The sequence below is a fragment of the Mastigoproctus giganteus genome, chromosome 8 (genome assembly GCF_048544385.1).
Source record: "Mastigoproctus giganteus isolate SK-2022 chromosome 8, ASM4854438v1, whole genome shotgun sequence".
NCBI lineage: Eukaryota > Metazoa > Arthropoda > Arachnida > Uropygi > Thelyphonidae > Mastigoproctus > Mastigoproctus giganteus.
This window is the reverse complement of record NC_143582.1, coordinates 55,563,995-55,586,209: the sequence shown is the minus strand read 5'-3', so window position 1 is coordinate 55,586,209 and position 22,215 is coordinate 55,563,995. Positions and strand designations below refer to the sequence as shown.

Genomic DNA, 22,215 nt, shown 5'->3' with positions numbered 1-22,215 from the left:
AGTGAAGCCATGGATGTTAGATCCAACTGTATGCGATGCCGGGTCTGCTAGTGAAGAAATTCAAGAACTAATTGAATTAAAATGTAACGAAGAATGCAAATATAAATTTGAAAAAGGTGAAATGGCTGAGTTGCGGGGTTCAAAAACAACTAAACTTCTTTATCCAACAATGTGGTCCAAAATGGCCAAAGTATTTCTTTGTTTTCCAAAGTCTTATATGGTTGAAAGTGATTTTAGTTCAGTAAATGAAAGCATCTAAGAAGCATCAGGCTGAGGGATCCCATTGAATAAAAAGAGTAAGTATAAAGTATTTCTTGTTTAAAATTTCATGGGGGGGGTTGCGATTAGGAAAAATATCCATCTAAAAAAGCCCTTCGGGGGCAATAATTAAAATAAAAGGTTGAGAAACACTGAAATAGATGAATATTCATCTTAACTGCGCCAACACTTTTGTTCTTTTTCTTTTTCAATTCCTTCACATGTCGATTCGGAAATAATATTTGAATATGTGCTGGAGAGAAGAGCAAAACTGAATGGCAGTCTCTATACTGTAAGTAGTTATGCAAATGGTAATTGGTTACAGTTTGGCTTGCATGGAATTTTATAATTTTGTTATAAAAACAAAAAAATCTGGTAAACAAAAATATTTTCTTTTGTAAAATATATTTTATTAATATTTAGTAATATCAAATGTGATAATTGTACTGGGCCAGGATTTTTTCTACAATTAACTAAGTGATAATTTTACATGAATCAAAAATGAAATTACACATAATTTCAAAAATGAAATTATATTATTTTATGAATTATTATCATCATTACTAATATTAGAAACCTTACCATTAGCACAGTGGTTGCAATCACTGTCCTTTCACACCATGTGGAAATGGTTTGGGTTCAAATCCTGTCTTGATGGAAGGAACATTTATTGGCTTTTTTTTCACAGCGTGGCTGAGTTGGTTGGCCAGTCTTGGACAAGGCTGCTTGTTTTTATCTCCTTTAAATTCAGATTTTTCATTTAACAAACAGACAGTATTGAATCCTTGTGGCTTTAGTTTCTTTGGTGCTTCACACACACACACACACACACACACACACACACACACACACACACACACACACACACACACACACACACACACACACACACAAAATTACTAATACTACTACTAATAATATTAATACACCATAGAAAAGCCAGGAAGTTAAAAATTACATTGCTCTCTGTTTTATAGCTTGGTCTCAACAATATCCTAATATTTTTTTCTTAAATTGTACATTGTCCTTATTTTTGAATCTCCAGAATTCATTTGGCATTTTCATCCTTGAAAAATCTGGTCCTCCTATTTTACTTGTTCTTTAAAGAAGGCCTATCATTAAAAAAACTATTATAGATAATATTGTACAAAGAGGTTTAGAGCAATTAATAACTCAGACTTGGTCACAGTCTGCATCTACTCAAAGTAATCACCATCAAGGCTGATATATTTCTTCCATTGGCGAGGCAGATGATCAGTCAGTACTGTAATCGGCTCTGCTCAGGCAACGTAATAATCCTCTGATACGCATGTTCGTGGTGTCTATAGAATCTGACTAGTGTCTCTGAAATGACTCCACTCACTGAATAAGGTTCGGGGGTATGAACTGTGTGTGTGCCAGCACTTTCCGGACCCAGGTCCATAGAAATTGCTGAACATCGTGATAGAATGCTGCATTTCTCAAAAGATAAAACAGTAGTGTAGCTAGGGTCATTTATGCCCTGGAACAACATGTCTTCCTGGCACCCTGGTGCCTCCGTAGCCAGGTGGGCAGGAGCAGCAGTGCGTAGCACACGATTCTTGATCAGACCGGGGTTCGAGCCCGTGACCACCAAATACGGAGGATGCGAAAAGGTCAGGAAATGACCACCGCATATCCCCGGAGCAATATGGCCTTAGTTGCTAATGCTCCTAAAAAAACCAAATAACAAATAACTTCCTGGCACCCCTGAGTGTGATAATATAATGTGAATGTGATAGATAATTCCTTCAGTTTGTGCCCCTGAAGCTCATCACCTGGGGCAACTGCCCCCCTCTGCACCCCCATTGATACACCTCTGAAGATAAATCACACTAGGTTCCAGCAGTTAAGTTGCTCTTGACACAGTGCAAGTCACAACTCATTACATAATAACCCTGTATAATATGCACCATTCATGACTATTCCAGGTGCCACCATTCCCTTATGGGTAAAGAACATAAAATGCAGCAACTTTCAAGAGTGCTTTGACTGCAAGTGCAACAAAAAGTTTCATACAATAGGGCTTGAGTTCTTAAGCATTCCTTCAACAGTTTATGCCATTTGCTGTGGGTTTTTCTTAAAACACGTGACTGTCACTTTCTGAACATTCGTGTGAATTTGCTTTTTCACAAACTATAGTTGAGGGCCCCAATGAACCTAAATCCTTTCTACATGTCACTTATATACGTGGATAAGCCATTTTACATTGGCACTGCTATACAGTATAAGAAACTTCTAAAGTGCCCCTCTTGGCAATTGGGTAGTAGTGGTTAATCCTTTGGATGACACATTTTATTTTTGTGATAATATATTATTGTTGGCTGGAAAAGTAAAATTCAGTGATAAAATCCATAACAACTACATTATAAGCTGAGGTAGGAAAAGAAAGTCAAGAACTAGAACCACTTGGGTGACAACATTTTTTCCCCCTTTAACTGCTGTTATGGATATGTGTTTTATTATGGGATAGTAACACCATTTCCCATAGAATGTTTTTAACCAGCCTTCATTGGAGCACTAGATAACTAAGTTAAAAATGTAAATTAAAGGATTAAAATAATCTCAATTAATGGGGCTGAATGTGATTTAGATTTTATGACTTTCTTTTGATTTATGTTCCCATATTAATTAATTTGATGCTCTACATGAAGACTAAAATGAAGTGAAAATGTAATCTAATTATAACAACTTAGTAAGATCAAATTAAATCAGTTTTCACGTACAGTGTAAGTTTCTATTTTTGTAACAGTGATCTACAGCATATTATTACAGACTCACAATTTTATTCAGTGTGTGAAATATTTTTTTTTTAATCTATTTTAGATCTTGAGATGGTATCAGTCATTACATTAGCCAAAATGGAACAAAACGGTTTTGGGTTTGACTGTGAGAGAGCAATAGGCTATCGTAGTAATCTTCAAAAACAGCTCAAGATATTAGAAAAGGAAGCATTTCAACTTGCAGGAAGAGATTTCTTACTTTCTTCATCTGAAGATATAGCGAGGGTAATAGTATACTAAGTTTATAGTTTATAGTTTGAATAAATTAATTCAAATTTTTTTATATCTATATACAGTAATATTAAAATTTTAAATTTTAGGAATAGCTTTAACTATATGTAATTCAAATTTTTGACTGTGAAGTTTGCAAGGTGATGAATATTGAATGATGATAAATTTTTTATAAAACTATTTTGCCTTTTTTTTTTTTTTCCATGCTTTCATAAATAAGGAATCAATAGAAAGTGTGCACCTTCATTTGGGTAATTGCCACCATCATCACAGCCAGAGGGGAGTTTTGTATATTTAAAGATTTGACTTAAATGTTTATTGTAGTATTTTTTTTTCTTATAACTTTTTACAATTTTTTTTTTTTTTATAACTGTAAGAAATTGCTAAAAATCATGGAAACTATCTGCATGCAGTTATATGGAAATCACAGCATAGATCTGTTAAAGGGGAGATCTCGTCTGTCCAATCTGATTAGTTATTGTGACACAGTAACAAAGGAAATGGGCGAATAAAAATAATTTTGACACTGTTGCACAAGAAAGACTGATATATATTTTGGAGCAAGGCTGAATTAGAGAATTCTGATTCTAAGAGAGAGAGAGAGAATTAGAGGCAAGTTACTGCTATTTCTAAATGGGAAGCATTCAAAGAATTAATTGTGTAAGCTAGGCTTTTCATACCTATTAAGAAATACTGTTCAAAAGTTTAGGCCTAAATGGGTGTCAAATGAGCTAATGAGACTCGTGGAAGAGAAGAAAAATACATGGGATGCATATAAATTATCAGGCAACACAGAAGCCTATGGTAGAGATAAGCTAGTCTGTAATCAAGTCACAAAGGAAGTTAGGCAAGTGAAGGCAGATTATGAGAAATCTCTGACAAAGGATGCTAAGAAAAACAGAATGAACTTCTTTAGTTGTATAAACTCTAGAAGGAAGGGGATGAATCTTGATATTGATGGTTTGACTATTGATGATCCTGCTGAAGTAGCTGACACACTGAATGAGCATTTTGCATCTACATTCACACATGAGGAATTATTAAGGGAGGAGAATGCCAGAAGTTTATCAAACTGTAACAGGAAGTTAAATGAATTTTTGTAATAATTGAGAGCAAAATGGAGGAGAAATTGCTGAAGTTAAACATAAGAAAGGCACCTGGGTAGATGGGATCTATCCAGTTATTAAAGGGGGCGGAAAAGGAAGTAAGCAAACCCTTATCCATAATTATGAGAGCAGCATCCTTGGACTCATGGGAAGTCCCCATGGACTGGAGATGTGCAAATGTATCCCCAATTCACAGAGGGGGGATCTAAGGGTGACACGACTAATTACAAACCAGTTAGTTTAACTTCTGTTCCGGGGAAAATAATGCTTTACTGGTTAAGTGAAGTATTTCAGGATCATCTAGACAAGACTGCAGTAATAATTTAGACACAGCATGGGTTTATTAAGGGAAATTCTTGTCAAACAAATTTGATTGGACACAAAGGAACTGGATGCAAAAAAATAATTTTGATATATACTTGTATTTCAGGAAAGCTTTTGCCACTGTTGTGCACTGAATACTACTGTACAAATTGAAGCAGTATAGTATTAAAGGTAAGTTGCTACAATGGATAAAAGGGTGATTGAGTGGGAGAAGACAGAGAGGGGTAATCAATGGATGCTGCTCTTCGTGGACTAAAGTTATTAGTGGAGTCCCTCAGGGTTCATTGTTGGGCCCACTTGTTTTGTATATTTATCAATGATATTGATGAAGGTATATCAGGCTTAATGTCAAAGTTTGCAGATGATACAAAGGTTGGCAATGTTATTGATAGTAATGGCAGTGTGCTACTGCAACAGGATCTAGAAAAGTTGGGCAGATGGGCTGAGAAGTGGAAACTGAAGTTTAACATTGACAAATGCAAAGTACTGCATATGGGTAGAAGTAACCCCAGAGGAATGTACCAACTGTGTGGTACTACACTTAGGGTGGTAGAAAATGAAAAAGATCTGAGAGTAATTGTGCAGTTAGATATGAAATTTTCCGAGCAGCGCAGACAGTCTGCCAGAACAGGTCATGGGTTATTGTTAATGATATACAGGAATTTGGCTAATAAAGGGGATACTCATCCCCCTTGTATAAGGCAATGGCCAGGCCACATATTGAGTACTGCGTACAGGTCTGGAGGACCCAATTTAGGAAGGATGTAGAGTTGCTTGAGCGAGTACAGAAAAGGGCAATAGGATTGGTGAGGGATATGAAGGGGTGGTCTTACCAAGAAATGCTCAAGTTCTGCAAAATGCAGCATCTGGAGAGTAGACACCTGCGAGGTGATCTGATTAAGGTATATAAGCCTTGAATGGGTTGAGCAGGCTCAATTCTAATGGGATTTTTCCTCTTGCTCAGATTACGAACCTGAGGGGGCATAAATTTGAATTGAGGAAAGACAGTTATAGAATAGATGTGCAAAAATTTGCCTCTAGCCAGCGGGTAGTTGATTGTTGGAACAAACGTCCATCTGTTGTTTTGGAAGGTGTTAACTTAAATAAATTCAAGGAAGAATTGGACTAATGTTTAGAGGAAATGGATGTGTGAAATGTTTTTTCATGACTAATGCTACATAAGCTTGCTTTCTTTCTTCACACGCTACTACTGCTACTATTTATAAAGACATGGTGAATTGGCAGAAGAAAGAATAGTTATTAATGTGTGCTGCTATTTTTTGGATCAATGTTATTAGTGGAGATCCCTTAGTATAGTGCATTGGGAACCAGCTTCATCAGTAGTCTAATGTGCCAATAAAATCTAAACCAAACCAAAAACCAATCAGCAGTAGCCGCTTGCCAGTACTGCCTACTCAGTGATGTTTTCTGGTTGATCCATCTGTGTCACTTAATCATTTGACCTGTTGCCAATAGCTTATTTACTTGCAGTTTCCTACCATTGCAAACTGCAAGTAAATAAGCTAAAATGCAAGAAATGTCTTGATGTTGGGCTTCATTTGCATATATTTTTATGATTAAATTTCTGCTTTGAATAAATTTTGAATATGTTATATTCAAGAAAAAGCAATTGCTGTAATTGCACTAATCACCATGGCTTCCGAATTGTAACCGGCGGGCCCAAGGGAACATCTCAAGTAACCTTTTAATAGCAAATAACAATTATGGATAATCAGGAAACACATAATAAGTGTCTTTCTCCATTACAGAGTGCAACACTTGTGTGGATGAGGACATTTCCTGTTTAATACAGTTTATGGTCAATTTTGCTAACCTGGCAAGACTCAAAAAATTTTAAGTAGACAGCTTTGAATTGAAATTTTTGAAACAAGAAGCCTGCAACAAAGAAATGCCTTTCTCCATTATGGAGTATAACAGTTAGCATTAGCAAGGCTACATGGTGCAAGAAAGAAAGTTTATATAGCATCAACCAAAAAAAAAAAAAAAAAAACCCTTCTCATTTCACTCATCCACCTGCTACAAATGTTTGTCAAGTTCTGCCTAGAATCTATTTAAGCTATCACCTTCTATAATGACAGATGGAAGTTTGTTTCAGTGATCAACCACCTGCTGGCTAAAGGCAAGCTTCCACACATCTATCCTACAACTGACTTTCCTCAATTTGAATTTATGCCCTCTCAGGCAACTATTCTGAGCAAGAGGAAGAATCCCATGAGCATTGAGCATGCTCAAACCATTGAAGGCTTTATACACCTCAATAAGATCACCTCGCGGGTGCCTAGTCTCCAGACACTGTAATTTGCAAAATTTAAGCCTTTCTTCGTAAGAGCAACCCTTTGTTCCATTCACTAATCTTATTGCCCTTCTCTGTACTCGTTCCAGCAGCTCTACATCCTTCTTAAAATGAGGCCTCCAGACCTGCCTTATACAAGGCAGGTCTGGGATAATCACCTCCTTATCCCTGCTAGAAATATTCCTGTATATCATTGACAAGATACCATGAGCTACTCTTGCAGACCATCTGCACTGCTCAAAAAACTTCACAATTACCCCCAGGTCCTTTTCACTCTCTACCTCTGTTAGTGTAGTACCACACAATTGATACGTTGCCCTTTGCATTACGTTGATACGGTGCACAGTTTCATTTCTGGCACTTTTTAATCCTAGCTTATGTTTGTCATCTTACCTTATGTTTAACATTTGTCAATGTTAAACTTCAGTTGCCACCTCTCAGCCCATCTACTCAACTTTTCTAGATCCTGTTGCAGCAGCGTACTGTTATTAGTGTCATTAACAACCCTGCGACCTTCATATTGTCTGCAAACTTGGGCATTAAGCCTATATAACATCATCAAAATCATTAATGAATACATAAAACAACAATGGACCCAACACTGAACCCTGGGGGACTACACTAATAACATTAGTCCACGAAGAACAGTGTCCATTGATTACCACTTTCTGTCTTCTTCCACTCAACCATCCCTTTATCCATAGCAGCATTCCTCCAGTGCCACACTGCTCCAATTTGTGCAGCAGTCTTCCATGTGCAACAGTATCAAAAGCCTTTCTAAGATCCAAATATATGATATCAAAATTATTCTTTGCATCCAGTTCCTTTGTGATTACATCGTAGTATCCAATCAGATTGGTCAGGCAAGACTTCCCCTTAACAAACCCATGCTGTGTTCGAGTTATAACTGAAGTCTTGTCTAGATGATCCTGCGATGATTCTTTAACCAGTGCCTCCATTAATTTCCGTGGAACAGAAGTAAAAGTAACAGGTCTGTAATTACCTGTGTTTCCCTTTGATCCTCCTTTGTGGATTGGAGTCACATTTGCACATCTCCAGTCCATGGGTACCTACCCTGAGTCCAGTGAAGCTCTCATAATTATGGCTAAGGGTTTGCTTACTTCCTTTGCCGCCGCCTTTAATATAACTGGATAGATTCCATCCACCCCAGGTGCCTTTCTTATGTTTATCTTCAACAATTTCTCCTCCGCTTTGCTCTCAGTTATTACAAGATTATCTATCTTACTGCCAGAGTTTAATACACCTCTGGCATTCTCTTCCCTGAATAACTCCTCATGTGTGAATGTAGATGCAAAATATTCAATTAGTTTGTTAGCCACCTGAGCAGGATCATCAACAGTTGAACCATCGATATCAAGTGGACCAATCTGATTCATCCCCTTCCTTCTAGAGTTTACATAAGTAAAGCACTCTTTGCTGTTTTTCTTATTGTTGATGTTGATGATGGTTTTCATTTCTTGTTCAATGCATTTGGTAGTCACTTTAGCTAAACTGACCATATTCAACAGTAATTTAGGATTTATTAGCAAAATTAACAAGAGTGAACAGCTAGAAGTGACTTTTCTTTCTTTCTTCTTCTTCTTCTTCTTCTTCTTCTTTTTTTTTTTTTTTTTTTGAAATGTGAAGCCTGAGTAAAGCATGTTCACTGAAGCAAGCCATGAAGGATTTTTTTCTTCCCTGAATGTGGTGATATCTCCTTGGGCCACTGATTAAATTTTAAAGGAATATATAATTTGTGAATGAGCTTTTCTCTTCTCTTTTTTTATTTAAAAAAAAAAGAAAAATAGCTATTAATTGATTTTTAAATATTGAAAAAGAACTTATTCTGGATTAATTTGAGTAGCTTGTAAAAGAAACTAATGAAAACATCACAAAAAAGAAAAAAAACAGTTCATAAGGGATTTGTTCTTTATTTGGTTTCTGGTGTCAAGCATCACCTAGCATGCATTCATGTCTTTTCTTCCAGAGGTGTCTGTTGAGATGGCACTGAATTGATCATTTGGAACAGCTATTTATTCATTTGATCTGGTATTTTAACTATTTCTATTCACCCTCAATGGTGTGTGTGTGTGTGTGTGATTCAGAAACAGTGTTCTTTGTTTCTTTAAATGGTTGAAACTTTTTCCTCTTAAATTTATGATTTGGTTGTAGGCTGGCATTGACATAATCTGACATTATAGTGGTGCTGCATTTGTTTTCCAGCATGTAATCACACACATTTGTCTTTTCAGTTCTTTGATGTTAAGTATGATAACCTTGATTCCTTTCATATATACTGAAAAGCAACCTTCTTTTTATTTGCTATGTTGTGTCATCTATTGTGTTTCAGTTTTATCAGCAGGGTTTTGTGTATTTGTATTGTTTTTCCCATGCGACCTATCCAAATTTGTTCTTCAATGAATTTCAAAGTACACATATCTCACAAATGTTTGTAATATTTTACACAAGTGTTATGCTTATTTCTATGTGGAATGCTGTTAACTTGATGGAAATGTGCATAGACCAAAAGTAAACCGCATGAATTATTGCTTTAATGATAGTTTGGTTCTCTCAAAGATAGTAATGTAATAATAATATAATAATGGCATATAGCCATTAATTTTTCACTTTCAAAAGTTCAAGAAACACAAGGAATCCTAAGATATGAGTTATGTGAGCAGAGGCATTGGAATTCAGTTCTGTTGTTCTAAATGAACGATACCTAAAGGATGATGCTTAGCCCTTGCTTAGCTGTCAACCATACTGTTTGTCTGGTTGAGAGGTATTGTGTGTATTCCCAATCCATTAGTAGGAATACCCAATGAAGTCTCTCAAATATGTGGGACTGAAAATGACATCAGCAAACAACCTTGCCATGAAGCACAAGGAGAGAAATCTCTGATGGTCTTCTCCTTCCCAGATGATTGGTGGATTAACAGCTAAGGAAGGGCTGCTAACTCTTGGCCTTTAAGTATAATTTGATTAGAAAGACAACTGAATTCCCATACCTCTGCTGCTGTAATCTGTGCATTCCAGGGTGAAAATGTAATCGCTATATGTCATAATTATGTTATCAATCTTTTAACAAGTTTTTTTTACCACCACATAAGGAGCCCAATTAAAATTTATTAAATTAGTTAAAATTATGAGAATACAATACACAACCAGAATTTTTGTGTTTTTTTTTTTTTCATCGAGTTATATATCTTTTTTTGAAAAGGTTATGGCATCCAAAAAACAAAAATACAAAATTACATACAGTACCTTCAATAGTAGATAAAAATAAACCTTTGTGCAAGTGAAAACAAAAGTTCCTTAGTATAAATAATGCTAGGCATTCTAAGTTGCAAAGTAAAATAAAATATTCAATGTTCAAATATTTTTTGACAGTTTCATTTCTGGCACTTTTTAATCCTACCTTATGTTTTGATAAAAAAATTTGTTTGTATTGAGGACCTTACCACACATTAGCACCTTTGGCCACAGTGTGCCATGCCTATGGTGACTGAAAGTTTGTAATTTTGCATTTTTTAATATACTCAAATGTAGTGAATTGTCAGTTTCCTTTTCTTTTCTTTTCTCTGTAGGTTTTGTACAAAGAACTGCATCTACCACATGGGGGAGTAAGTAGTAACAATAAGAATAGCACGTTTACAGTTTCAAAATATTTAATTTTAAAGGGAGTGCAAACAAGAAGTCAGAAATTACCTAAAGAATTAAGCACATCCAAAGAAGCCCTTCAAAAGCTCAAGACTTTGCATCCACTTCCAGGAATCATACTAGATTGGAGAAGAGTATCTTCAGCTCTTAAAAGAGTAATTTGATTCTAGCTTTGCTTTCTTAAAAATAAATATATATATGCAGCAGACTCTCGATTTACCAGGATCGAATTAACTGGGACACTTCAAGACTCCAAATTAAAAAAAACAGAAATCATAAAATTTAAGTAATAAATAGAATAGGTATAAACAGATGTTTTGAAAATCATAAATAAGCGACAAAAAGTGGCGTTATAAGTCGTCATTGGGAGATAATGTACCTATTATCTTGCAACCTCTGGTGTCTTCACCAGAGGTTGCAAGTTACCAGAGGTTACGCAACTACATATTTGCGTAAAAATTTTTTCACTCAAATTTTTTTTTTTTTTTTTTTTTTTTTTTAGGATTGTAAAATTTAAAACAACAACAAAAAATAAATAAATAAAATAAGCAATCAATAACGATGATCATGGCATGCACAAATTGCACAAGTGAGATACGGAGCAACGAGCAAAAAAAATAGGAAAAAAGAAAAGATTCTTACAATTTATTTATGTTTTTTTTTTATATATGACTGAAGATTCCAGTGAAGAGGACACATTTTCACCATAATAGCGTAAAAACCCACAGAATTACAGCTATCGGTATTTTTGCAAATGCAACACGATCCAGTTTACTATTACTATTATTAGCCATATGATGCAAGGAAGCCTGAGGCTTATGCTGCACCAGCCAAAAAAAAATTTTTTTTGAATTACCCAGAGAGAGGGGAATCGCCAAGAAAAAGAAGAATGATGATATCCAACTCAGGACTCTGGGTGTGCCAAGCCCATACTCACCAAATGTGAACCCCTGGGGTTAATTAGATGCACTAATTAACTAACGGAAAAGCCCAATAACCCGGAAAGTGCAAATTGTTTTTATTGTTTTATGGTACTCATACTAACCTCCAGAAAAGTTCTTTACAAAAAATTTCCTTTTGACCTTTATCATGGTGCCGACTAAGAGAATAAGTGACAAAGATGCTATTAAATCTACCAAGAAAAGGAAAGCGATTGATTTGGATTAGAAAATTAAAATAAATAAGGATGTATGAAAATGGTCAAACATTAACAAGTATTGCGCTGAATTCAGATTTGTCAATAAATATATAGTAACAGTATGTTATTAGTCATTCCCAGGTTAAGTAAAACTCTACGAAATAAGAAGTCTTGTAAAGTATCTCTTACATATGTCGGAGACTTCTGTATTTTTGGATTAACCGGGAAATCGATTATCCGGGATTTGTTTTTTATCATCTATCCTGGAAAATCAAGAGTCTACTGTATATATATAATTTTATGTCTATTAACATAATTTGTATTAAAATAGATTTAATTTTGACCACTTGTAAACAGATTTTATTTTATCCTAATTTGTCATCTGTATCATTAGAAAACAACTTTGTAAATCTTTGAAACGCAGCCATTTAACCAATAAACCTTATCATTATCTCAACAATTAAGGCTTTGTTTGTGTGTGCATCATGATAATAAAACTGAAAAATTACTGTCTTCACACATGGTGTGATCAAAAAGTTTCAGAACTAATTTTGTATTTTTATATTGCGAATCATAGTGAGTTTTGACTTGTTTCAAATTGTTTAGTCATTACTTATCTAGACAGAAATGCATGAATCACCTGTTTATCTGCATTCATTCTGAATTAGTGCAGGTTGATTTTACTGCAGTGAATTTGCATCAAAGTTTGTTTCCATTTGGGGAAAAATGCAGTATGAAACCAAAAATAATAAAACAGCTTTTGGAGAAGATGCCGTGTTGTTTAAAGTCTTTTCAGTGCTTTGCAAAGTTTAAAGAGCTACTTGTCTGTAAAAGATTATCCTTGCTCTGACTGCCTTTCAACTTCAAAAAACAGTAATTCAACTGCCCATGTTCATAATGTGATCAGAAGTAATCAATGTTTAACTATTCACAAAGTTGCTAGTGAAATTGGTATTTCTTATGGAACATGTCAGTGAATTTTAACACAAGAGTTGGGAATGAAACACATTTTACCCAAGTTGTGCCTTCTCTCCTCACTGATGATCTCAGAGAGCTGTGGTTCTCACATGTTAGATCTTTGTCAATGTGCTGTTGTTGATCTACCCTTTGTTTCAATCATTATTGCTAGTGATGAATTTGTCCTACCTGATTAAATAGTGAACTAGGAATATACTAAAAGACACTTCTGTGGTTGTGTGATGCAGTTCATTGAAAAACAGCAGGATAAGTGGGTTTCACAGAATTGGAACTTGCATCATGACAATGCTTTCCATTCATGAAGTTTTTGTGAAGCACTCCTTCACTCTGATCCCCATTTTCCACTTCACTGGATTTAGCTTCTTGGAAGGCCACATATTTGCAATGACTGAGGAAATTATTCATGATGTAACACAGGAGCTATTAGCATTTCCAAAAGAAGCCTAGGGGGGAATGCTTCCAGGAATTGCCTAAGCATTGGGATCCATGTATACAGTGTTAAGAAGGCTACTTAAAAATACATGGAAATAGTAAGCATTATCATTTCCCAAATATTAGTTTAATCCCCATACTTTTTTGATCAAGCCTCACAAAGTTCAGTCTTAAGCCGCTTTCACTATGTGGTGATTTATTATGAAAAAAAAAAAAAATCCAATCTCAAAGTAAATGGGGAATAATAATGAAAGGTTTTTTTTTTTATGAAAGTCCCAAACACAAAAGGTAGTGGGAATTATAGTAGTAGTTATTAAGAAGTTAAACGCTAATTCTTGTCATTAGACTTTAATTTCTGTATATTGTAATTTTTGGAAAATACATGTGGAATAAAGCTGTCCTGAAAAATAGAGGTAGAATAAGTCAAACAAAGAAAAGAAAAAGCTGGTTCTGTGGGTTTGGAGTTGGACATTGAATAGATGCCGATTATTAGTGGAATGTGTTCAGACCAGTTCAAAACAGATTGGGGTAATTAAAAATACCAATTCAGAAGCATCTAAAGAATGCTTCTGAATTGGTGAAGTGCCCACAGAAGTATCTATAGAAAGGGTACACAACAGAAATTAAATTTCTATGAAACAGAGCAGAGAGACCTTGTAAGAGAAAAGTCATTAATAAACAGAACTGTCCTCTTTTGAATAGAGGCCAAAAGTTTGAGAGAAGTTTAGGAGGGGGGAACACTGTCACAGATTTGGAAACAATATTCCATTCTACAGTATAGCGGATCTAAAAATTGTAGAGTCAGTAGGTGTATTGAAGAAAAGTGACACCAAGAGCAAAAAAGAAAACCCAGTTTTTCAATGCAGAAAAAGCAATATTTATGGTGTTCTAATACCAAAAGCTTAGAAATCAGAATAATCCCTAATAGACATGTGTCATCAACAATGAGCATAGGAGTAGTAGGTTCTTTATTTGTGAGAAGTAAGACAGGATGGTGTTTCAGAATGACTGAAGTTAACTAAGTTTTCTTTACCTCATTGGACAATTACATGGAGATCAACATTTAAGGATTTGGTCATGGTAGGTATTTGAGAAGTTGAAGCTGTTTGTGCAGGATGAAGATTTCTTAAACTGGAAAGTGGATGTGGTGTGCTATCACAGTCAGTGGAAGAAGGCCATTAATATACAAGAGCAAAAGGGTGGGAAAAAAAGAACTGAACCTTGAGGAACACCAACATGTGGTGAGGTTAGAAGACTGGCATCTATCATAACACACAGCGAGCATTCAGAGAGAAAACTGGATGTCAAATTGCAGAAAATAGACAGAAGGCCCTAAGGTAGGAACTAATTTAGAAGACCTTTATACCAAACATAATCAAAAGCCTTAGAAATGCCAACAACAGGAAATACTTGAGTTTCACCAGATTTTTTGCCAAATTTTTCCAAATTCAGTGAGTAACATAAGCCAATATATTACCAGTAGATTGAAACTGCCAAATGCCAAATTGGTGATCATTGATCAGATGGAAAGTTTATATATTTCTCCACAACTTTTAAAAATGCACAGATAAATGCAGTGGGGCAATAATTAGATGAGAGGGATTTGTCACCGTTTTTAAGAACTGACTGTATATGACCAACTTTTCAAGCAAGGGAAAAACATAAGTGAAATAAGAAAATATTAAAAACCAACACAGACCAACTTGCCACCAAAATTGTTCAAAATTCTTCTGATATCCTTTTGAGAGAAGACCACAGGAGGCATTGAATGGAGTGTACTGGGAATGGTAGCAGGTGGTTTACCAAGATCATTAATACACAAATTAGAAGAAAAGTAGGATGTTAGTAATTCAGCTTTATCTTTAGCTGAGGAGGCAATAAAACCATCAGGTTTTGAGAAAGGTGGGAGTATTGATGGACAGAAGTTGTGGCCAATATCTTTTGCAAGAGACTAGAATAATATGCTACACGAACAGCATATTCTTATCTTGAACAGCCTTAGCACATTTATTGGAAAACCAAGGTTTTCCAATAAATAAGATTTTATGGTGAAATGCAGAATAAAGGATTTCACACCTACAACAATAATTTCACTGATATGATCTGAGAAAACATTGTCATCTAAGATTTAAAACAATAATATCCAATCAAGGAAAAGAAAAATAGAAATCATGCAGATCTTCCCATTTTGCTTTCCTATAATGCCAAACAACATTAGGCTGGGAATGGCCATGAGAGAGGGTGAGAGAGAAGACTATTTCCAAGTTGTTATCTAAAGTGTCTAGCATATTGTTAACATTATTCTTGGACGGGTTGTTGATGAGAAAAAGATCAAGGGTTTCATATTTGTGGTTAGGATTGTCTTGTATTCTGGAAGGTAAATGAACAAGTTGTATGAGTTCATTAGTAATAACAAAAGCCTCAGCATCTTCATCAGCTTGGTCCACATAAATAGAAAACTGATTATAATGGGCTCAGTCATTTTTTAAACTTTTTAAGTGGGACAAACTGATGTTAAAAAATGTAAATGGTGAATGGGAAATGCAGAGAGAAATAATCATAGAGGCTACTAAGAGTTTTATACTAACTTAGAGATATCTTTCAAGATTTAGACCAAAATGGATGTCAGATGAACTGATTGATAAGCTTAGTGGCAGAGAAGAAAAATACATAGGATGATTTTAAATCATCAGGGAAGGGAATATATTCCCTGATATCCACAATAAGTGGGTATCAAGTCTCACAATAAGTATAACCTGGTGTGCACTCAAGTTACTTTGGGGGAGAATAAGGCAGATCATGAAGAGTCTTTAGCTAAGGGTGCAAAGAAAAACAGCAAGGAATTGGTAGCGGATATCTACCACCAATAACTACATAACTGCAAAAATGATATAGGTTGGAACTGATGCAGCAAGGAATTCTTTGCACATTAACATTAGAAGAAAAGGCATGATTTACACAGATCCACTGGATATGAATGGCGTTTCCAGTACAGTGTACAGATTGCTGTACAGGATTGCTGACAGTAAATATTTTGCACCTATATTCACATACGAAGAAGTTTTTATGGATGGGATTAACAGAAATATTATCTAATGCTGACAATATTTTACAAATAACTGAAAAGATTGAAGAGAAATTGCTGCTACTAAAAGTGAACAGATGGAATCTATCCATTTATTAAAAGAAGAGAAGTAGTAAAACTTTTAGCCATAATAATGATATCATCCTTAGATTCAGTAGGGGTATTGCTTTCTCTTGTTGCTTCTCTGACATGCTACTGTGGTCAGAGTGATCAACCCACAAACTCCACCCAATATCTGGAAAGTTAAAGTCCCTCATTATAAGACATCCCAATCTATTAGCCCACTCTACTTGCCTGTGTAGCTGTTCATTATAGTCATCACAGTCATTTGGCCTATAGGAGAACCCTACTTTCATTTTAGTTTTCCTAGTGCTTATGTCATGCCAAACTGACTCAACATTGTGCTGGCCACCCACTTGATATAAGTGCAGTGCCCTAGATTTTATGAGCTTCTTAATCAAGAGCATTATTCCTCCCCATCCTGTCCTGCTATCCATCTGGTATGCATCATACTCACAATATTCAAATTCTGCCTCTCCTCTGCCTGAGTGGTGCCATGTTTCCACTATCCCTACTGTGTCTACATTTGATGACTTAACTAGTAGTTGATATTCATCAGATTTGTGTACTATACTCCTAGCATATTTTTTCTTTTAATCAAATTTAATCTATTGGTCTGTGTGTCCCCCCACCAAAGCTAGCAGTTTTCTCACCTACCTAACACTGCCTTGATGGCATCAGTAAATATTCTTCCACCCCTTTTATTTAAGCATATGCTGTCCCTGTAAAAACCATGCACAGACCATGCTGACCAAAGTTCTACCCTATTAGCCTTGCACAGTCTCCCCAGGCCAAACTGATTGACAGGAGTCTCATCCTATATTTCATCTTATCATGTCTAGATATAATTGCAAACAGTTTCAAATTTAATCCACTTCAAAGTTCAATTCAAATAAATTTAAAACAGATACTAGGATACCAGATATGTATATCTAGGTCCTAGAATACCAGGACATGTTGGGATAAAAGGAAATAAAGAAGTAAATATAGCAGTAATATCAACTGCATATCTTCCTAAATAGTCATTCCCATATGAACTAGTCACTCATCTAAAACCGCTGACAATCACAATGACAAACTCTTCCAACAAAAAAATAACAAATATCACATAAGTAAAACCAAAAGTTGAGTACTGGACAATAACCACAAGAAAATAGAGAAGAGATAACCATGATCAGGCCACAGATAGGATATACATGCATGTCATTTTCGTGGGATAGAAAACATGTTGTTTTCTACTCCATACTAAATAACGTATACAATGCTAAACCTGCAACATACACAAAACACAATCCAAACATATTTTGATAGAGTTTCTAGTGAATGATAAAGGATTTTTATATCCTTATATAGGGAAAAGGCAAAACATTCTCCTCAAAGATATGCTGAGTGACAACAAGCAGGTGTTAGATGTCTTCAGATTCATGAAAACATTCAGCCTCTACCATATTCTTTAAATCATCAAATTTATGGAAATGACCTTTACGCCTTCCAACAGAGTAGTACTGTGTGTCACAAACAAGCATAGCGAACGTGTGATTTTTGGATGTTCAGTAGTCATCTTGACTGTGTCCTGATTTGGCATTCCAGGATACTGAATCAGGAAATGGCCAAGACTCTTCATCAGTGGAGTCCACAAATGCTCTAAAGGAGGAGTGGAGCATAGTCCACCACCTTTCTACCAAAAAGTAGTAGAAAGTCTTCCACAACACATTATAGTCATTATGACTGTGGGTTGGTACCATTAATTTCTTTGAATAAATATGTTTTTTCACAAATGTCCTATGCCTTTTGATAGGATAGCATATGCTTGCCAAAAAGGTAATATCTGGTTTTGTTCTACCATCTCAGGAAAACGTTTCTTCCATATTAATTCCCACATGTTGAAGATGCAAAATAAAGTTGTCTTGGAGGATTTGCAGGTAGCAATTAGCATTCACTGCATCTTAGTGAAAGATTTATCCAACAGTTCAACAGATGAAATAGTGCTGCACCACACCATTTATTATTTTGTATTGAAAGTATTTTCTACAACCAAGGCACTCACAGAGACAAGCATGGTGGATACAAGTATTTTCTATAACCAAGGCACTCACAGAGACAAGCATGGTGGATATCTGAATTTTGTGGAAACATATTTATCACCTTGAATAATGAATGTCTGTTTTTAAATCATACTTAAAGAGTCTGTTTTACATATTTTCCTGGTCTGTGAGTAATAATAGACCTGGAAAATCGGTAGTGTAATCAATCTATAATACATTCTCACACATTTCTGTTTAAACTTTTCAACCAAACTGCTAATGTCTTATTTTTGGACATTTTCTGCTATGACATCTTACTTGAAATTCATACTGCATTTTCTCCATAACACTACCAGCTTTATAAAAATACTTCTGATTAATGTATACCATTTTATTCATGACTACTTGCAGAAGTTTCCAGTGGAGACCACCATAGGCCACAAATGAACTCTCATTATTTGAAACCAAATTAACAAAAAATAGTTTGGGTTTAATTGAATAATAGTAATCCAAACTACAGCACCTTTTAAATATATAAGAAAATATGGCATCAGATTTTATACATATTGATTGGCCATTAATTTTGCTCTCCAAAAAGTATCTGGACATAGTTTGGCTTCACACTGACGTCACTGCCACTCATTCCCCTTTGGTCACTATGTCATACTCAACCCTTCTGAGTAGATTTTTCCATCGATGAATGATAGACTGCAGCAGGTATAGTGCTCCTTTCCTCCTCTAGAACAGTAACTAGTTGATCTACTCATGTGGAATGCATTAGTCTGGCCCTGATCCGATGTCCCATAGAGTCCAAACTGGATTCTGCACTTGCTATTCCAACTTTTCTACATTCATGTCCATGAACCATTCTCAAACAGCTCTGATGGTATGGCATGGGACTTAATCCTGTTTAAACAAACATTGGTCAGTCAAAGAACTGCTACATCGTAAGAAGCATGGAATTGCCAAAATGTTAAAATAGGCATTGGCATTCATGGTTCTCAGCATAATCACCAAAAGTAATAGGCTATATTATGAGAAACAGTTGCACATCATAACCCAACCTCCTCCAAATTTACTTCTTTGCACAATGCACTCTGGCAACATACATTCTTCAGGTGTCCTCCACACCCACCCATCTGATCAGAATAGAGTGTTATGAGATTTCTCACTTCACAGGATTCATTGCCTATGGACTATTTATGCTGTTTGTTAAACCATGTGAAGGCAACACCACTGATTGCAAACACCATTGATACTTGCACTGCCACTCTCCCATGAAAATCAAAGCTGTGGAGCTTTTATGTGTTCATATTGACTTCAACCCATGGTTTTCCCTTAAATTCTTGGTCAGTGTTTTGCAAGGATGTCTGTCAAGGTAGTAGTAGTAGTAGTGGCATGTGATGCAAGAAAGCAAGTGTATGAGCTTATGCAGCATCGGCCAAAAAAAAAAAAATCACACCATTCCCTCCAAATGCCTGTCCAGTTCCTCCTTAAATTTATTTAACCTATCAACTTCCACAACAACGGATGGAAGTTTGATCCAGCAATTAACCACCCGCTGGTTAAAGGCAAATTTCCACACATCTATTCTATATCTGTCTTTTCTTAATTTGAATTTATGCCCCCTTAGGTTCATAATCTGAACAAGTGGAAGGATCCCATCAGAATTCAGCGTGCTCAACCCATTCAAGGCCTTATACACCTCAATCAGATCACCGTGCAAGTGCCTAGTCTCCAGCCACTGCAATTTGCAGAACTTAAGCCTCTCTTGGTAAGAGAATCCCTTCATTCCCCTCACCTATCTTGTTGCCCTTCTCTGTACATACTCAAGCAAATCTACATCCTTCCTAAAATGAGGCCTCCAGACCTGTACGCAGTACTCAAGGCGTGGCCTCACCATTGCCTTATACAGAGGGACAATCACCTCCTCCTCCCTGCTAGCAAAATTCCTATATATCATTGACAAAACCCCTTGACCTGCCCTGGCAGCCTGTCTGCATTGTTCAGAAAACTTCATATCTGACTGCACAATTACTCTAAGGTCTTTTTCATTTTCTACCACCTTAAGTGTAGTACCACACAGTTGGTACGTTTCTCTGGGGTTACTTCTACCCATATGCAGGACTTGGCATTTGTCAAGGTTTAACTTCAGTTGTCACTTCTTAGCCCATCTCCCCAAATTATCTAGATCCTGTTGCAGTAGCACACTGCCATTACTGTCATTAACAACCCTGCCAACCTTTGTATCATCTGTAAACTTCGACACTAAGCCTGATATACCTTCATCAATATCATTGATAAATATACAAAACAACAGTGGACCCAAAACCGAACCCTGTGCGACTCCACTAATAACATTAGTCCACGAAGAGCAGCACCCATTAATTACCACCCTCTGTCTTCTCCCACTCAACCATCCTTTTATCCATTGTAGAAACTTACCCTTAATACCATTCTGCTCCAATTTGTACAATAGTCTTCCATACGCAACAGTGTCAAAAGCGTTCCTGAAATCCAAATATATGATATCAAAATTATTTTTTGCATCCAGTTCCTTTGTAACCACATCATAATATCCTATCAAATTTGTTGGACAAGACTTTCCCTTAACAAACCCATTCTGTGTCTGAATTATTGCTGCAGTCTTGTCTAGATGATCCTGCAATGCATCTTTAACCAGTGACTCCATTATTTTACCCGAAACAGAAGTTAAACTAACTGGTCTGTAATTATTTGTGTCACCCTTCGATCCCCCTTTGTGAATTGGGGATACATTTGCACATCTCCAGTCGGTGGGGACCTCCCCTGAGTCCAAGGATGCTCTCATAATTATGGCTAAGGGTTTACTTAGTTGCTTTGCCACCTCCTTTAATATAACTGGATAGATCCCATCCATCCCAGGTGCCTTTCTTATGTTTAACTTCAACAATTTCTCCTCCACTTTGCTCTCAATTATTACAAAATCATTAAGCACCCTGCTACAATTTGATAACCTTCTGCCATTTTCAAACCTTAATAACTCCTAATGTGTGAATGTAAATGCAAAATACTCATTCAGTTTGTTTGCTATCTGAGCAGGATCAGCAACAGCCAAACCATCGATATTCAGTGGACCAATCAGATTTATCCCCTTCCTTTTAGAGTTTATATAAGTAAAGAAATCCTTGCTGTTTTTCTTAGCATCTTTTTCCAAAGATTTCTTGTAATCTTCCTTCATCTGCCTAACCTCCTTTGTGACCTGATTACTGCATAGCTTATACCTGCCATAGGCTTCTGAGTCGCTTGATAATTTATATGCATCCCATGCCTTTTTCTTCTCTGTCATAAGTCTCATTAGTTCGTTTGATAACCATTTAGGCCTAAACCTTGAACAATATTTCTTAATAGGTATGATTAATTCCTCAAATGCTTTACTGTTGGTAACATCGTCAGTTGATCCCACTGTACAGAATTTAAAAACTGTCTGAGACCACTGAACTCACCATTACAAAAGCAAAAACCCTTTCCTTTACCCCTGATGGTAATTATATCTTTAAGTAAATCCCACATCAGTACACTGTGATCACTGCCACCTAGTGGTTCCTTTATCTGCAAATTCTTAATACACGAATGATCACTGCTGATAACCAGATCAAGAGTATTACCCTCTCTGGTTGCCTCTCGAACATGCTGCTGCAGAAAACAATCATCCAATAAATCCACAAAAGTCTTACTAGTGTGTGAGTGACCAACCCACAAGTTCCAGTTAATATCTTTGAAGTTAAAATCCCCCATTATGAGACATTCTGATTTACTAACCCA

General features: G+C 36.0%; 1 protein-coding gene across 1 annotated transcript in view; it reads left to right on the top strand.

Annotated features, from left to right (window-relative positions):
- PolQ (DNA polymerase theta) overlaps positions 1-22,215 on the top strand; it is a 277,127-nt gene that overhangs the window by 204,829 nt on the left and 50,083 nt on the right. The window contains exons 17-18 of the mRNA XM_090380240.1: positions 3,103-3,284; positions 10,622-10,849. Of these exons, the coding sequence (XP_090236366.1) occupies positions 3,103-3,284; positions 10,622-10,849 (410 nt within the window). The remainder of the gene's footprint in view (positions 1-3,102; positions 3,285-10,621; positions 10,850-22,215) is intronic.